Raw genomic sequence first — 19,167 nt, 5'->3', positions numbered from 1 at the left:
GATAAGAAAACTCAGCTCTGGAGATGGGGATGCAGTCCACCTTCCTGTCATCACTAGCTGTGTGTGATGCATGTATATGTCGTCTTTTTCTTAACCAGACAGGATACTTTTCCTTGTTTTCTCTACTGCCAAATCATTCATTCTGAACTGCATCCATAAATGTCTCTGCAGCAAGAGAGCCACTATCCAAGCAATCACATTTATTGGAAGCTTGGTACTATGGAAAGGGCATGGACTCCTCCAGAGTTCAAGGTACTGGGTTCAAATCTTCCCCCTTGTGCTTACTGCCCATGTCATTTAACCTCCTCGAACCTCAGTTTTTTTTTGCTTGTTTTTTTGTTTTCATCTGTAAAAATAAGAGGTGAGCCTGGATAACTGCTGAGATCCATTTTGGTTCTGGATAAGGGGTTCTTAATCTGAGGACTCTTTGAAGGTTTATGAATAGATTTCAGGAGGTCCTCTATCTTGAAAGAAATTATATCTTTATTTTCACTAACCTCTAACTTAAATTTATAATTTCTTCTATTATTTACTTATTTATTTTTAAAACCATTACCTTTTCCTGAATCAATACTGTGTATTGGTGCTAAGGAAGAAGAGCACTAAAGGTTATGCATTAGGATGAAGTGGCTTGCCCATGGGCACACAGTTAGGAAGTGTCTGAGGCAAGATTTGAACCCAGGATCTTCTGTCTCTGGTCCTGGCTCTCAATCCACTGAGCCACCTATCTACCCCTTTTCTAGTTCTTAAAAAAACAAAAACAAAAACAAATGGGACAGCTAAGTGGCTCAAAGAATCAAGCCTACAGACAGGAGGTTCTGACTTCAATCTGACCTCAGATGCTTCTTAGCTATGTGACCCTGGGCAAGTCATTTAACCCCCATTGACTAGTCCTTACCACTTTTCTGCCTTGGAACCAATATACAGTATTGATTCTTAGGTGGAAGGTAAGGGTTTAAAATAAATAGAAAAAGAACATTAGGAGCGTGTGGAGCTACTGGATAAGAAGCCAGGCAGATGGACTGAAAACCATCTCTAAATAAACAATGGTTAGAAGTGTGTGTCCTGGAACTCAGTACTGCCAAGGGCTTGGAAAGAAAGGAGCTCTGTTAAGCCAGGGAAGTCTCTTCTGGGGTATGACGAAGGTGGACATGAGAAAGAGTACACTAGGGCCAGCTCATCCTTTAGGATGGTCGGAGGCCAGCACACAGAGAGCTTTGCCATTGGAACATCTGGCCAAACCAGAGGCTGACCAAGTATCCAAATCTACCAGCTCTAGCTGAGAAATTTCAATCTGCAGACCATGGCATAGCATACATACCTTCTGGGCCAGCTGCAACAGCAACAGATTGGTGCTGAGCAAACCATGAAAATGGCCAGATGAGGTCACTAGCAAAGAGGTCTAGGGGTGCAGGTAGCCATCAGTGTCCATCTTATTCTTGCCCCCAAAGCTAACATTCTGTAAAGGGCCCCTTACCCTTTGTTAACCATAGATAAACAGATTTGTGGCAAGGACCTTTTTTGGAGGGGAGGGACCCCTTGGGCAGTATTTATGTCCATTCTGCTAGCAGATCTCCTAAAAAATAAATTAAGACTATAAAAGAGCACAGGCTCAAGAAGTAGCCTAAGTTTGAGTGATACACCTCAGGTGAAAAAAAACAAGGAATGAAGAACATTAAATGGAATATAACCTCAGGATACAGCAGGCAGCTGCTTCAGAAGCAGAAATAAACAGTGATATTTCAGATGGTCAAAACAACAGAAAGGAAAGTGAGCAGAATCATGTTGTACTTCATATCTAGTCCCTCGCTCTCTACACTTGGAATTCATCAGATTATTTGGTTATATAAATTAGTTTACACCACAAAGGCTCTATTTTCAGCCTCAATTCTAATTGCCCTGGAATTGACACCTTCCTCTTGGTGGAATGCTTTCTACTCTCCTTCTCTCTTTTGTACCTTAGGATTCAGAAAAAGTGCAAACTCAAGAATCTAGGAACTTGATTTTTAAATATTTTGATGAGTGTATTTCAATTTAATCAGCTTCCTTTGTAATAATACATGTTTTAAGGGGGCAGGTAAGGTGGCTCAGTGGATTGAGAGCCAAGCCTAGAGATGGGAAGGTCTGAGGTTCAAATCTGACCTCAGACATTTTCTAGCTATCTGACTTTGGATAATTCCATTAACCCCTATGGCCTGGCACTTATACCTTGGAACCAATACAGAGCATTAGTTCTAAGATGGAAGGTAACATGTTTTACTTTGTGGATTAAAACAAAACATTTTAAAAGAAGGGGTTCATAGGCTTTACCAGACTGTCCAAGGGGATTATACACACAGAAAAAAGGCTGAGCCTCTGAATCAGATAGATCCACATTATGTCTGCTCCAAAAGATGTATAATGAGTTATACGACTAATCTTAAAATTTCTCTTCTTTCAACAGCTCTGAGTTTAATCAGTATTTTGCTGTTGAGTTATTTCAATTGTGTCTGACTCTCTGTGACCCCATTTGGATTTTTCTTGGTGAAAGATAGTGGAGCAGTTTGCCATTTACTTCTCCAGCTCATTTGATGGATAAGGAAACTGAGACCCACAGGGTTAACCAGATCTGTTCTAGGCTGATTAGTATTACTGTGGTCTCACACAAAGAATGGAGATCTATAAAGTTGGAGCTTCACTGCTTCTTTTTTCCCCACTTAAAATAGTGAATTACTCTCAGGAAGATAAGGAAAAAGGAAGGAGAAAAGGGAAAAATACTACATTGATCTGCCCAGGGTCACACAGCTAGTAGGTGCCTGAGGCAGGATTTGTATTCATGAAGGTGAGTCTTTCTGATTTTTAGTCCAAGCTTCATCAACTAGGCCACATAGCTGCCAAATCAACATTTACTAAGTGCCTAGTAGATATAGGATGAAGGAAAGGTCATAGGAATAATTGGTAGATTTTTTTAAAAAAAATATGATAGAATCATAGGATTTCAGAGTTGGAAGGAGCCTCAGAGGTTATCTAGTTCAATCTTCCTATCCGCTTCAGAAATTCTCAAATTCCCTCTGTCACAGTCTCACCAGTCTATGATATAGCCTCCATTGAAGCACCTCAAGGGATAAGGACTTCACTGCCCAATGAGGCAGCACATTCCATTACCTAAAAGAAAATCCTCCAAACTGGCCAGGATACAGTTGGTCATTTTTCAGGAGTCAATCATGAGCAGTTCTCAAGTGAATGAGATTTAAAAACAAAGAAAACAACCTTTTGATGTTGCTATGTACTCTTCCCCTTCATTTTCCTCCTCTAAGTTTCTGCTTTCTCTCTTTCCCCTCCACTTTCCAGTCACATCCCCTCTGTCCGTAGGCATGCCTAGATCATGGGATGGATGTGCCAGCACACCTGGGGGGAGATGGGGTCCTGGGTGCATTCCATGTCTCATTCTTTCTTGTTCATACAAAATATCGTAGACCTAGAAGGGACCTCAGGAAATGGCAAACCACTCCAGTATCTTTGCCAAGAAAACCCCACATGGGGTCAGGAAGAGCCTTACATCCCTGAAAAAATGACTTAACAACAACAACAAAGTCTTCCTGTTTTCCCCCAGGACCTCGTTTGTCATTAATTAGCAACCTGTGCAGGAACCTGTGTAGTTCAAATAAGCTGAGGTTTCATTCCTTCAGCAAAGGAAATTTATTTGGAAATGGGTGCTAGATCGCATCACATGGTTTCTTGGAGGCAAGGGAATACAATAGCTAGGTTACCCAAACCAGTTCTGTTCCAGGCTGATTAATATTACTAGAGTCTCACACTAAGAATGGGGATTTATAAAGTTGGAGCTACACTGCTGCTTTTTTCCCTACTTAAAATAATGAATTACCCTCAGGATGATAAGAAAAAAGGAAGGAGAAAAGGGAAAAATACTATGTTGATCTCTATTAAGTTTTAAAAAGAGCAACTTTCACAGCTTGGGTTTACATTATTTAAATTCATTGTTCAGATTCATTCATTCACTTGTTCTTTTACTCATTCAATCAACAGATGGTCTGGGATGGCTTATCTTCCTCACAGATCCTCTTTTTATTCATTCTGTTACAAAAATATATACAATGATTAATCCATTAATCAATGAATATGTATCCATACCTACTATATGCTAGGCAGGTATACAACACAGTATAAGACAAGGAACCTATCCTCAGTGTATTTACAATATATTTCTGGAACTCAGGAATATTAACATATAAAGAAAACAAATAAGTGAATACTTATAAGAACTAAGTATGGGTAGTAGGGCCTTTAGGAATTGGGAAGTAGTTGCAGCTAAGTGGAACAGAGGATAGGGCACCAAGCCTGAAGTCAGGAAATTCTGAGTTCAAATCTGCCCTCAGACACATATTAGCTGTGGGATCCTGGGCAAGTCACTTAGAACTATTAGCATCAGTTTCCTCATCTTGTCAAATGAGCTAGGGAAGGAAATGGCAAACCACTCCATTATCTTTGCCAAATAAACCTCAAATGAGGTCACAAAGAACTGATGCAAATAATCAGTTAAACCACCACAATAACAAAAAAAATGCCTAGGAAATGTCTGAGTTGGGATTTGAACCTATGTTTTTCTGACTCCAAGCCTAGTGCCCTCTCCACTATATTATACTGCCTCTTAAGGTTGTTGAGTTTGAAGTGGTGGCAGGGCATGCAAACAGAAACATACTATGAACAGTTAAGAATATAGTAATTATAGATAATAGAATACAGGTGATAACTATATTCAATACACAAATCCTTCCGACTTCAATTTCTTAACTTTAGGTCACAGAGGCATAGTGGTAACTTTTTGAAGTATAGGATTATGATAGTGACTTGAAACTTCAGTTGAGTGGATTACATGGTGGTAAAAAAAAAGAAACAAAAAAAAAGGAGAAGCAAAATCTCTCAGGGAAAAAAATAAGGAAGATGGACAGAAAAGAAAGAAGAATGGACACACCATATATTTCTTTTTTCATTTAACAGAAAACTGTGTGTCTACCTTATCAAAAAACAAATAAGTCAGTGAATTAAGAGGACCTAGAAATGCTTTTCATCTGTCTGTATATGTTATTCTTCTTGTTGTGATTGTTATGATGAGAAAAGGGACATTGAAAATATTTGTGGTTGGATGTCTTATTTCAGTTCAAAATGAAAGACATGAGCCTTCCCTTCCCTTCCCTTCCCTTCCCTTCCCTTCCCTTCCCTTCCCTTCCCTTCCCTTCCCTTCCCTTCCCTTCCTTCTCTTCCCTTACCTTCTCTTCCCTTCCCTTCTCTTCCCTTCAATTCCCTTCCATTTCCTTCCTTTCCCTTCCTTTCCCCCTTCTCCCTCTCCTACCTCCCTTTCCCTTCTTCTCTCCCTTTTTCTTTCTGTCTGTCTGTCTGTCTCCCTATCTCCTCTCTCTTTCTACCTTCTCCCTCCTCTTCCCCTCTTCCCCTTTCCCCTCCCTCCCTCTCTCTGGTTTCTATTTCTTCCTTTTCCTTTCCTGCCCTTCTCTAACCTACTCCTCTTTTTCTATTCTCTCTCCATTTTGGCTCTGTAGAGAGCCATTCAGATTACTTTCCAAAATCTCATCTCTACTGGGAAGCCTTCCCAGACTAGGCAGGTCATCTGAGGATATTTGGTTGTTGTTAAGCAGTCATCTCTTTTCCTGTCGTTCAAAGCAAATCTACAAATGAATGTATCTATCTATATGTGTGTGTGTGTGTGTGTGTATTTTTTTTAAGAGTACGAGAGGAATATGAGAAGAGAAGATGGCAACAACACCCAAGAAAGACTTAAAAAGCAAATCACCAAAATGTGTTCAAAAAGCCTTCTGGCCTACACACATTGTAAACATAGACTTTTCTGTTCACATTGGATGCATTCATGTTTTCCAATTCTTTGTCTTTGGTCCCTTTGCTCAACCCTTCCTGCCACTCCCTGATGGGACAAGCCACTGATGGCCTCAGGTCTCATGGAGTACTTTGTTTAGTGACTCTCTATTTCACTTGTCATGTCTACAACGCCCATCCCAGCCTATACAAACCTAGGAGTGAGAACAGTTGAAGAATGCCTACGGCCATTTAAAAATGATAGAACTGAATATGAGAAGGGGAAGGGAGAAAAGAGATTTTGCTCGAAGAGACTGGTATCTACCCTGCAAAGCCAAGTAGGCAGGCTTGCATGCCCAGTTTATGTCTGGTGGTGGGGTCAGGCTACATTCCTCTATTCCCCCATTTACATACATACAATTTGTGTGAAAGGGACAGAGAGGTTCAATTGAAGAAGGGTGGGAGAGACAAAGACAGAGACATTGAGAGAAAAAAAGAATAATTATTTTGCTTATGCCCGATCCCTAATAGATGATAAACTCAATGAAGATATGGGCAGTATCATGCCTATTTTGTTTCCCCCAATGTCTTAACACAGGGCTCTCAGAATAATAGATGCCTAATAAATGTTTGTTATATTGAATTCTTGTCTTCCCAGTCCAAAGGGATCCTAAGCTTTAGCTTTAGCATACATATTAAATATTTCCTAATCTTAGCACCTCTCCCCCAAACTACCTCCATCACCATATTACCTCTTACACACATATATACCCATTCCTAAGACCCTTGAGAATAACACAAAAGAAAGGTGAGACCACTGTTATACATTCTCATATTTCTTTTGCATTTTGCCAGAGCAGTTCCTCTGGGCTGATTCTCTCAACTCCCACTAGACTGATAGGTTAGGTTTTATAGAGAGCAATGTCTTCTGCTCCTGCTTCCCTCAAGATTCTAAGGGTAACTCAGAGGAGTTAGCATTATGGTCCTCAATAGTAATCAACCAGTTGACATCAATTAAATTTTATAAAAAAGCTATTTACTGGGAAGGCACAGCAAGAGTGGCAGTTAACAAAACAAACCTTCCCTTTCCCACAACTCCTAAATAGGGTACTCTGACATTCAAAGTCCCTGGAGAGAATGAGCTCCAACTCTTAGGTTACAAAGATAGTTTGGCATAAATGTAAGAAACATATGAAATTTGAGGGGTTATCTCACACCTCCTATCTCTGGGAGTCCTGCTGTCTTTTTGCAGAGCACCCACTAAGTTCACTTTGGGGTGAGGCATCAGGAAGGGGCCTGGCTTCCCTTGTTCAATTTTTCTTAGTCCTTATGGGATTTAGTGTCTTAGCTGACAAATTGTAGTACTAGGTCCATCAGATCATTTGGTCGCTACTGCTACCAGTTTCACTTACCAAATGGACTTCTGAGGGTTTTGAGGATCTCTAGTCTCACTAGTTGCCTGAGCAGTCACCTCTGGGTATATTCATTTACCTGAAACTGAGAATGAATGAACACAAAAGAAGGAAAGGTTCCATGTACTCATAGAAACATGATGACCAGGTGGGAGATAGAACAGCAGCTTCCCTTTCATTCACATAGAAGCTCATTGGAGTTTTCACTACCAGGCAGGAAAACCAAAAGGGCCATGGGAGAATCATTATGGATTGTTTTGCATGCAAACTCATTTCCATCTCATTGCTTCTTGAGTTATCTTTCATTCTGGCTCTTCTGCCAATCTTAAGACTCTTCATCACTGCACAGAATGAATCCTCCAGTCATTCTTTGTCTAATGGAGGATCATCATGTTTCTCCAGGTTGAATATGAACCAGGAAGAAAATATTATGCATATTCTAAGTAACTCAAAAGAGGGGGGAAAATCTGAGCAGGATAACACAAAAGTGCTATCAATCTTATGAGATAGGTTACATAGAAATGAGTTGTAGAAAGGATCTCAGAGATTATCCAATTGTTCTATCAAAGAATCATAAAATTCGAATTAAGAATCCTCAGAGACTATCTAGTCCAACCCAATACTACCTATACTTATGCCTTTGTTGAGATAGGTCCAACAAAGGGTTATCCAGTCTCCTGTTGAGGTGGGACTTGTTATCTTCTGAGGCAATCGATTGTTTGTTTCATGGTTAGGATATTTTCCCCCATATCTTGAGCCTAAATATGATTCTCTTAAATGAAATTCTTCATTTCACTGAGCCTCAGAAAGGGTTACTGCCTATGTAACTATCTTGCCAATGGTTGCATAATTAGTGAGTGGCGGACTTGGACCTTGAACTCACAACTTTAATTCCAAGTCCATTAGATGTTTCATTACACCAATACAAAAATGATTGCCCCAATTATAAAGAGGAAGGAAAGTAATTTCCTCAGCTCAGAGTCAGAGAGCCAAAAAGTAACAGAGATGTTCTCCTGGTTCCCAGGACGGAATTCTTTCAGCTGAGAAGAGGCCAGGTGGTGTAATAGATGGCATCCCAAATGTAGAATCAAGGAGTCCTGGCTTCAAAGCCTACTCTAGACACTTTCTAGTTGAGTAATTCTCGGCAGGTCAATTAACTTCTCTCAACCTTTCTTTCCTCATCTGTAAAATGAACAGGTTTGACTTACTGGTTCTTAAAGTCTATTGGAACTTGAAATATATGATCCTATTAACTAGGCCTTCCAATTTACACAGATTGAGATTATGGTATTTGTGCATTTTTGGTAGCAGCAAGACCATTTCACCTACTGAAAATATTCTTTCTCCATTAATCTTGCTACAATGCCTAAAATTCCTTCATCTTCATCTTTTTCTGTTTGAGCTTTGCAGGCCTCTGTTAGAATAAAAATGTTTCTGGTGAAGAGTAACTTCTCAGGACATTATCATCTATTAACAACAAAGATCAAACTAGTTTATCAAATTAGACAGGCAGGTACCTAGCAAAATTCCGAGGGAAGAGAGCACAGGAAAGGTGAATTTAGTCATGAGAGAGAGATCAGAAAAGGTCTTGAGCATGGGGAATTGCTGAGGAGGATAAGTCCTAGGACACAATTAGAATAAGAGTCCTATTAAATATCCAGTTTGAGGGTTCTGGATTCCGGGGGGGGGGGCAAATCATAGATCACAAGTTTAGAGCTGACAGAGACTTTAATGGTCACCTCATCCAACAATCTTATTTTACAGATGAGTCAACTGAGGCTCAGAGATTAACTGATTTGTTTCAGATCAGAAAGGTAGCATGAAGTAGCAGAGCTGAGCTTTGAACCAAGATCTTCTAATTCCTACCTCATTTGTGCTGTGTTGCTTCACCACAGTAGGTGTTTACAAAGGGGAAGGAAATTGAGAAAAAAAGATAAATAGCCTGCTTCATCATTTGGCCCCTTACCTAGGAGTAGTATTGGAGTAATAATAATTTTTATATAGCTCTTACTATGTGCCAGGCACTTTGCCTGGAGTACCACCTTCGATTATAAGCTTTGTGGTTTCAGGGACCAGACCACAAAAGAATATTTAGAGTCCAGTGTGTATCATTGCTGTTCAACAACCCCATTTCTTAAAGAGTCCTGTTGCTGCTCTGTTCCCTGTGATACTGTTTGACAGCAGACACAATCATACATATTTAATTGTGCTTCCATCATAACTTTCTGCTAGAACTCTCAATATGCTTTGTAAATGCAAATGAATGCTCTCTGCCCCTCTGGGGAGTCATAAACATCCTCAAATCATTTTTATTAAGCCCCCACAAGAGCCCAGTGTGTCTCTGCAAGAAAAGTACCTGCCCATAACCATATGAAATATATGATTCTCCATTGAGCTTTTCTTGTCTTCAGAGGGATAGGATGGTAAGAAGTGAGGAAAAACAATAGCAGAAGGGAGTAAAGTCAGATGTAAGGGAAATGTGATTGGTAAATTAAGGTATAGTTATAGTATATAATTATATAGCATATAGAAAATATAGTTACAGTAAACAAAGACAGAGTTAACTAAGGGAAGCCAGAGGTACTTTTCTCATGGGTACTTTTTTGGGGAGAAGGAGGGGAGTAAGATCTTTTGATTTATCTTATCTGGCTTGGTTGGGCATCATAGGGATCATAGCTTTAGACATTGAAGTGATCTTAGAAAGTCATCTACTTCAACCCCTTCTCTTTATAAATGAAGAGTTAGGGCTCCAGAGAGTCTATGTAATTTCCCCAGGGTTACACAGATTTTAAGAAGAAATGCAAGAAGGAAATGAACTTCATTCATCAAGTTCCCTCTGTCTACTACATAGTGATTACTTAATTAGTACTTGTTGATTGATTGGTACCCAGCTTACCTGTCTCAGATTTTGTCATCCCCTTTCTCTTAACCCCTCTGGAGGCTGAGCCAAAGCTACTCTCTTAGGGATAGACCCCTCCTTCTAACATCACAGCATCTGCATTGAGCTCATCCTCCTCCCCCTCAACTATTTCTTTTAGAGAGTGAAAATATTTTAAGTTATTGCTCTAATAAGGTTATTAAAAAATAAACCAACCAAAAAATTTAAAAAAACCCTTGATTCTCTTCAGAATTCCCCTAGAGTAACCATATTGGAATGGGGAAGGGGTATTACATTTGGGAATAATGATGTCAGTCAAGTGACACGGCTTTTCAGTCTCCTTCTGCCTTCCCCTAGCTGTGTGATCTCGTACAAATCACTTAACTTCTCTGGGCTTAGGTCCCCTGTTCTGCTAACTATGAATACTTCCACTATTTCAGGCTCACCCCATCGATACTTTTTGACAATTACTGAGATGAATTTCCACCAGGTGGCATGATCTTCTTATGAGAAGTTTATTATGTAAATGCATTTTGTCATTATCATCATTATTAGTGCTTTGAACTGGAAAAGAGGGGGAAAGAAAGGGTATCCTGGGCCATGTGCTTGGCTTCTCCAGCTGTCAGATGGACGAATTGTGGAAAATGAGCCACAAAAAGAGGGCTTAGCACTTTACCCCCTCTTTCTTGCCTTCAAAGCCACTCATTCAATTAATACATTTATAAATGGCAACTAATTTTTACATTATAGTTTCTGTGTTTCTGCTATTGGATTACCCATGTGAATAGGGACCATATTTTACCTTAACATGGCAGGCAGAGTAGCTGCTTGTGGTATTGAGTTAAATTATTTGTTGAAATACTGAGCTAGATATAAAGTAAATTAGACATGGTGCCTGTCCTCAAAAAGCTTATAGGCTACTAAAGGAATCCTTTCTTCTCCCCTCCCTGATCTCTGCCATAAAGGTACTTTTAGAAGGGTAAGAATGGAGACAAAGGTTGGGGAGAGTAAAAGTTAAGAAGCCAAGGGACTCCTATAAAAGGCTTTTATAAAATAAAAATCATTTAAAATCATTTTATAAAATAAAAATATCTATTAAAAATTTTATTATAACTGTAACTTGTACAAACTTTTAGATTTGCAAGTCATTTTAGATCCATAATCTCACTGATGGTCACAATAGCCTTGTCAATTAGGCATTATTATCTCCATTTTTTTAAACCCTTACCTTCTGTTGTAATATCAGCTATAAGACAGAAGAAGGCAATTGTGGTTAAGCAACTTGCTCAGGGTCACATAGCTAGGAAGTCAGATTTGAACCCAGATCCTCCTGATTCCAGGACTGGTGCTCTATTGACTGTGCTACTTAGCTGCCCCTTATTATTTCCATTTTAAAGATGAGGAATTTCAGACTCTGAAAGCTTCATGACTTGCCTATAGTCATCTAGTTTCTAAGTGATGATAGTAGGATTTGAACTTAATATTTCCTAATTCTGAGTCTAGTAGTTTCACTGCTGAACCATATGATATAACTAGAGAAAGGTGACATGCCCATTATGAAAAGTTTAGGCTTTGGATACATATTTGCATTTTGACAATTTATTATAATAGCTAATGGATTTTCACATGAGTACCTCTCTAAAAGGAGGCTGGTGTCAGAGACAATTAAAGAACATTTTATTGATGTTTTTTGTTCTTTAAATCCTAATTTCCAATTGTCATTCCCTAAATGAAACCCCCTTTTTAACAAAAAAAAAGTTAAGCAAAATCTGAGTCAAGTAACTTAGCAGCTATGTCTCATGGTATATACAACGTTTTGTACTCATCGTTTACTATCACTTTAATGGAGAGAAGTGCTATTACTCATTTCCAACTCTTTGGGACCCCATTTGGGGGCTTTCTTGGCAAATATACTGAAGTGGTTGTCATTTCCTTCTCAAATGAGGAAACTGAGGCAAACAAGCTTAGATGACTTGCTCAGGATCATACAACTAGTAAATATCTGAGATTGGATTTGAACTCAGGGCTTCCTGACTCCAGACCTGGTGCTCCATCCATTGTACCACCTATCTGCGAATTCATCATTAGTCTTTTGGAATTAAAATTGGACACAAATCAATCTAAATTCTAGTATTGTTTAATATTCTTTTCATTTATATTATTGGAGTCATGGTACCATTTGATCTTTGTTTTAATCCTTTTATATCAGTTTACACAGGTCTTTCTGTGTTTCTCTGAATTCCTTATATTACATCAAAGGTATCAAAGCAAAGTAAAACTGAAAACAATTAGGTGGTAAGCATTTTTAACTTATTTTCTTTCCTGTTTTTTACCCCCTCAGAAACCTTAATGGACACCCGGACAGCTACTGCTGAGTTGGGCTGGACTGCAAATCCTGCATCAGGGGTAAGCATTTGAGAGGTGTTCCACAATTACAGATGCTGCTTGGTTATCTTCCTCACAGTTGACAAAGAGAACTTTCCAAAGAGCATGGGGTTTCCAGTAACAGAATCTTAATATATCCCATATAAACTGGATTATCCATTGGCACATAAATTGCTTGAGAGTAGGGATTGCTTCATTTTTTGACTTTGTATTCCCAGAACCTAGGATAGTGCCACTGCAGGTGCTTAATAAATGCTTGTGAACTTACCAATCGCCCTAGCCAGTGCTACTTCATAATAAAATAAAGAATGACTTATTACCAAAGTCCACAACCACAATAGGAAGCACTGTATTGTCAACTGGCCAGTTGCCTTATAGCAATTGGATAGTCTAGCTGGAAATAGTCTAGCTGACCCGTAACAAATCATTTCAACTAATGCCATGTTTTCTTTAGAGCCAATTAACAATTTTAGGTGGTGTTTGCTTGTATCAGTTTCAAGGGAAGTGTCTACTGACTTTCTTATGAGTAAAGTCTTATGGGGCAATCAGAAAAATGACTGCCCAATAAGAACTGGGAAAACATGAAACTGCCAATAATGGTGGACATATTTTATGTTTCTCTAACATTTTAAGAAGTGGTAGCTAGGTGGTACGATGGATAAAACACCAGACCTAGAATCAAGAAGATACAAGTTCAGATTTCACTTAAGACACTGGCCTAAGATATCATGACCCTGGGCAAATCACTTAGCGCCAAATTGCATCAGTTCCTCATGTGTAAAATGGTGACACACTGGAGAAGGAAATAGTAAGCCAGACTAGACACTTTGCCAAGAAAACCCCATGGACTTTTGCCACATTGAGATGGATCTGACCAAATGACAATAACAGCACTTTAAGGTTCTCTTCTACCTTGGTTAGTCATTCCTCATCATGGTGCCATGAGGGAGGCAACATTTTAATAATTTCTCATCTCCAACCTCTGTTCTTTGGTATAGAGGTTCCCCATGTTAGGAAGATACTTTCTCCTGAACCATACCTCTTTGTATCTGTAGATTTGTTCAAGGCATTTCTCCAGTTGTGTGTGCCTTCAATGGGAGACATTCCCTATCCCTTCCCCAATGGTTAGTGTTCTTTCTCTACTTATTTCAAATGTACTTTCTATATGTTTTTATTTATTTAATTGTCTATATATTTAGTGTAACATTGGTTATGATGATGAATAATTTCACTTTTGTCTTTGTATTCCCAGGACCTAGAATGGTACCTTGAATCTAATAAGGGTTTAGTAAATTGTAACTAGTTCCTGTGCAGAATTAATCAGTGCTTTTCTTATGGTGAAAGATGGAATGAGAGCATTAGCCTAGGACGACCTGAGCTGAGTCACGTGGAACAGAAAGGCTGGTCAATCAGCTAGCCAGTCAACCAACATGAACTAAATAATAGTTACGTGCAGAGCACTGAGCTGCCAGGCACTGTGGGTGGTTGCCGAGAAAGAAGACACTTTCTCTTCTTCAGAGAATTTACCACCTAATGAAGAGAGTCATCATAAATGAACATAAATAGAAACATATGCAACAGAAACACATAAATATGGAAAGTCAAATCTCAAGTGTCCCCAGGATGGATGCTTCATCCATCATCATTTGACTTTATCTGTAGTAAATGGGGGTTACATTTATTTCCAAAGCTGTGTTTCTCTCTGCCATTCACCGTATTATCTACTGCAACAGTCAGGTTACACAAGCTATCGTTCCCTGGTATTCTCATTCCTGGACTCATATCTCTCTTTTTATTTTCTACTTATGTAAATAAAAAAAATTAATTGTAAAACTAGCCTAGTCGATAATGCCGTAGAGTCTATTCTGCAAGTCCCTGTATTATATGTATGGGGATTGAACTTATGATTTCCTTGGTATAGAGAACTCCCAGGTAAGGAAACTTCCTTTGTGAATGCAACTTACTTTACCTTTTTTCCAGCTTAGAGTTTCAGAGAATTATCCAGAGGCAGAACTTGAACAAAGATCTCTTTGGCTTCCAGACTAATTCTCTATTGATTATACAATTCTGCCTCTACATGCAAGCAGCAAACATGGGTTTAAAACATCCATGCTTAGGGAAATGGGGTAGCATGTGAAAGACAGAACCCTTTAACCAGGATACTACATGTCCTATAAATTTAGATGGGGCCCTCTTTGGAAATTCTTCCATGCTTATTAAGACTTCATGTCAGTGGGAGCTAGATGACCCTAGGGATTCAAAGTTAGGCTCAGGCGTAGAGACTGGAGGTCCTGAGTTCAATTTTGGCCTCAGATACTTCCTAGATGTGTGATTGTGTGCAGTTCACTTAACTCCCTTTGCCTAGCCCTTACTGCTCTTGTGGCTTGGAAACAATACAGAGTATTGATTCTAAGACGGAAGATAAGGGTTTAATTTTTTTTTTTTTAAAACTTCATACAAGAGGGCAGCTAGGCAGCTCAATGGATTGAGAGCCAGGCTTAGAGACAGGAGGTCCTGGGTTCAAATCTGATCTCAGACACTTCCAAGAAGTATGACCCTGAACGAGTCACTTAAACCCCATTGCCTAACCCTTTTATCACTCTTCTGGTTTGGAACCAATACCCAGCATTGATTCTAAGATGGAATGTAAGGGTTAAAAAAAAGACTTCATGCCAAAGCAAGCCAAAACACTTTGACCTATGATTTATACAGTTTGGTTTTTAATCATAAGATATGTTAGAGGTGCCCTGGTCTCACATTCTTATTTTTACATGGGAAACAACTAAGACCCAGAGAGAAAAAATGATTTACCCAAAGCTGAACACTTAGTTAAAGAGCTCTTAATCCAGAGTACTTTTTCCTGTATTATACTGACTTTCTAAGAATTTCCTATTGTTTTACTTATGTAAAGATTGTTCGAGTTTTCTTAAGGAGAATCTCTTGAAATGTTGACAGAATTTCTATTTAATTTTCTTTCTTGGTGAAAACATTTTTTATGTGTAACAAATATGCTCATTAAATTCCCTGATCATCTTGATTTTCATTTCCCTCTCATTATCCTTAAAGGGAGAGGAGAAAAAAAAGTCCAAATTGCCCTGCTATACATCAAAGAAGATATTTTTCTCTGTTCCTAGAGCTAATTCAAAATCAACATAAAGACAACTTGGCATAGGTATCTTCTTTCCCAGAAGAGGCAGAGAGAACTCTTTTTCTTTGTCCTGAAGAATACTTATATTTCACACCCCATCCTTTTGACAGCATCTTTAGATCCAAACTTCTTGGCAAAGGTGGAAACACTCCTTATTTCCCATTCTCTACATCCACTAATACCTATAACACCAAGCTTAGTTACAAATGACCAGACCTTCTGTCCATAACAATATGTATTAAATAATTAAATATGTGGAGAACCTTGTTCTAGGTACTTGGGATAAATAGAAAAGGAACCGAGAGACATGATCCCTAGCATCTAGAAGTGAGAGGGAATCATTACGTTGAGGAGGGTCCGAGCTGCTCTCAATTCTCTACCAGTTAGTATGCCTAATTCAGTCAGTCAATGGGTCAACAAGCATTTAAGTGCTTGTTGTAGCACCAGGCATTGTGCTAAGTGCTGGGGATAATAAGAATAAAAAAAAATCATGGTTCTTGCCCTCAAGGAGTTCACTTTCCTGTAAGGGGAGATAGTACATAAAAGATACCCACAAAGGAGAGAGAAGGTAATATCAGAGGGGAAGGGGGCTGGGGGAATTAAGATGGACCAGTGGCAGAAGGTAAGATTTAAGCTGAGGATCTCTTGTCTTGCCTAGTTACACCACTGTTTTCTAGATACAACTCTTTTCTAACCTACTCTTCCTTGGGTATCTTTAAGAGAATGATAAAAAAAATCTTTGTAAGTCGAGTTCTGTTTGAAGGGAAATTTCTGTATTTTTATGGAGCATGATCTCATTGTAGTGGATATTCCTTCCAACAAGGCAGACCACAACCTACCAGTCCCTACCTTACCATCCTGTGTAACTCTTGTTCATGTCTTTCTACCAGTCCTTCAAAGGGGATCTCATCAACACTGAGGACTGAGGGGCTTCTCTCTAATTCTCTAGTCAGTTATTTTCCAAAAAAAGTATGGATTAGTTTAGATTGATTACTATTATTTTCAATATGTTTTGTATTATTGTACATACTTTATATTATGATTTTCCCAAGGACTGGATAGTTTCCCCCCTTTTTCTTTGAGGTAGGAGAGAGGGATAACAATGGTATTCCTGTTCATTCATTTCTTAGTCATGTCCAACTCTCTGTGACTCCATCTGAGATTTTCTTGACAGAGATATTGGAGTGGCTTACCATTTCCTTCACCAGATCATTTTACAGATTAGGAAACTGAGGCAAATAGAGTTAAGTGACTCTCCCTGGCTCATACAGCTAGTAATTATCTGAGACCGGATATGAAATTAGGGAGAAGAGTCTTTCCTGACTCCAGACTAGTGCCCAATAGTAGGACATATTTATTTTTATTATTTTCAACAATTCTGGATTTTATTATTTTCAATAATAATTCAGAAATGTGTGAAGGGATAATGACTTAAAATTGGTCACTAAGTAACAGTGAATGCCTGGAAATGGTATATCATATTTATTTGTATTGATTCGTAAATGTGTACCATCTGATGTGAAAGCAGGACTGAACTAACAGTTTTAGTGAAACAAAATGAAATTATGCCTGTGAAAGTAGGTCACTTAACTTCCCTAGGTCTTAATTTTGTCATCTGTAAATGGAGAAATTTGTACTAGATGACCTCAAAGATACCTTCAAGATCTAAAATGTGATGATTCCACTAGTCATACCTTCATCTCAACCTACCCACTTTTGAACATATGCTTATTCCTTTTTTTGGTGTATAGGGCTGACTCATTTTATATCTCCTCTTACTGAAATCTTTCCTTTTTTTAAAAACCTTAATTCCATTCTACCTCTCCCATAAAATTTTCTTGGTACCTCCAACACCACCCCAGAAAGGGGTGAGCATTCCCTCATTGATTTTCTCTTGTCTCTGTTTGACCTGCATATATATCATTCTAGCTTGTACAATTGCTATTTGTATGTATGTCTTACTCCCTAACTAGATTGTAAATTCTTTAAATATGAAGCCAGTGCTGTTTTTCTTCCTTGTACCATTAGCACAGCACAGTACTTTAATAATAGTTAATAAATATTGATAATATTTAATAAATTAATGAATGAATGGACTGAATTGGATGTTCATATTACCAAGATCACACAGATGGGGGTGAAAACCCAGGACCTCTAGTTCTAAAACGTTCTTGCCATTACAGATTCATCTCAGAACAAGCCAGTTCTGAAAATGGGTTGTAATATAAACATTATTTTCCATTCAATTCAATTCAGAGTCATAAGTAGTGCATGACCAACTACGACTGTTATATATATATATATGTATATATATATATGTATATACATATGTACATATATATATATATATATATTTTTTTTTTTTTGCTAGAGGTAATGGGAAGTCATTGAAACTTATTGAATAGGGGCATGATCTAGTCAAACATGGACTTTTGCAAAATCACTTTGTCAGCTATGTGGAGAATGGATTGGAATGTGGAGAAGTTTGAAGCTGGCATACTAATTAGGAGGCTATTATAATGGTACAAATAATGAAGGTTGGAACTGGAGTGGTAGCCCAGTAAGTGTAGATAAGAATATGGATGAAGGAGACGTTGTGGGAGGGGAAACAACAAAATTTGGCAATTGGTTATTTTGGATGAGTAAGAGTAAAGAGTTCAGGGTGACAATGAACCCAATAAAAAGACCATTTATTACTCAATTATCTACATAGGTATGACATGATTTTAACTTGCATTTCTCTAATCAAGAGTGATTTAGAACATTTTTTCGTATGATTATTGATGGCTTTGATTTCTTCATCTGAAAATTGCTTGTTCATATCCTTTGACCATTTTTTTATTTGAAACATTTTATTTAATTAATTGATTTAGAATATTTTCCCATTGTTACATGATTCATGTTCATTCCCTCCCCTCTCCCCACCCCTTCCCATAACCACTAAGCCCTTCCATTGTGTTCTACATGTGAATACAGCGATCTTTTAAAACCAAAACTCCCAATCATATATCCATATAAACAAATGATTGGTCATTTGTTTTTCTTCTGTGTTTCTACTCCCACAGTTCTTTCCCTGGATGTGGATAGCATTCTTTCTCATAAATTCCTTGGGATTGTCTTGTATTAGTAAAGACCATTACATTGTATTATTCCAAAATGTTTCACTTTCTGTGTATAATGTTCTCTTGGTTCTGCTCATTTCATTCTGTGTCGCTCCTGGAGGTTCTTCCAGTTCATATAGAAATCCTCCACTTCATCATTCCTTACATGGCAGTAGTATTCCATCTCCATATCTTCATCATATACCACAATTTTTTCAGCCATTCCCCAATCAAGGGACACCCCCTTCCCTCATTTTCCAATTTTTGCTGCCACAAAGAGAGTGGCTATGAATGTTTTTGTACAAATATTTTTCATAATTATCTCTTTAGGTTATAAACCTAGTAGTATTGCTGGATCAAAGAGTATTCATTCTTTTAAAGCCCTTTGGGCATAGTTCCAAATTGCCTTCTAGAATG

General features: G+C 38.3%; 1 protein-coding gene across 1 annotated transcript in view; it reads left to right on the top strand.

The window, feature by feature from the left end:
• The first annotated feature begins 11,908 nt into the window (after positions 1-11,908).
• EPHB1 (EPH receptor B1) overlaps positions 11,909-19,167 on the top strand; it is a 494,682-nt gene continuing 487,423 nt past the window's right edge. The window contains exons 1-2 of the mRNA XM_044669152.1: positions 11,909-11,918; positions 12,458-12,522. Coding sequence (XP_044525087.1) covers positions 11,909-11,918; positions 12,458-12,522 — 75 coding nt within the window. The remainder of the gene's footprint in view (positions 11,919-12,457; positions 12,523-19,167) is intronic.

Source organism: Gracilinanus agilis, chromosome 3 (assembly GCF_016433145.1).
Source record: "Gracilinanus agilis isolate LMUSP501 chromosome 3, AgileGrace, whole genome shotgun sequence".
Lineage (NCBI taxonomy): Eukaryota > Metazoa > Chordata > Mammalia > Didelphimorphia > Didelphidae > Gracilinanus > Gracilinanus agilis.
Note: the sequence above shows the minus strand (reverse complement) of the source record. Positions and strands in the feature narration are given on the sequence as shown.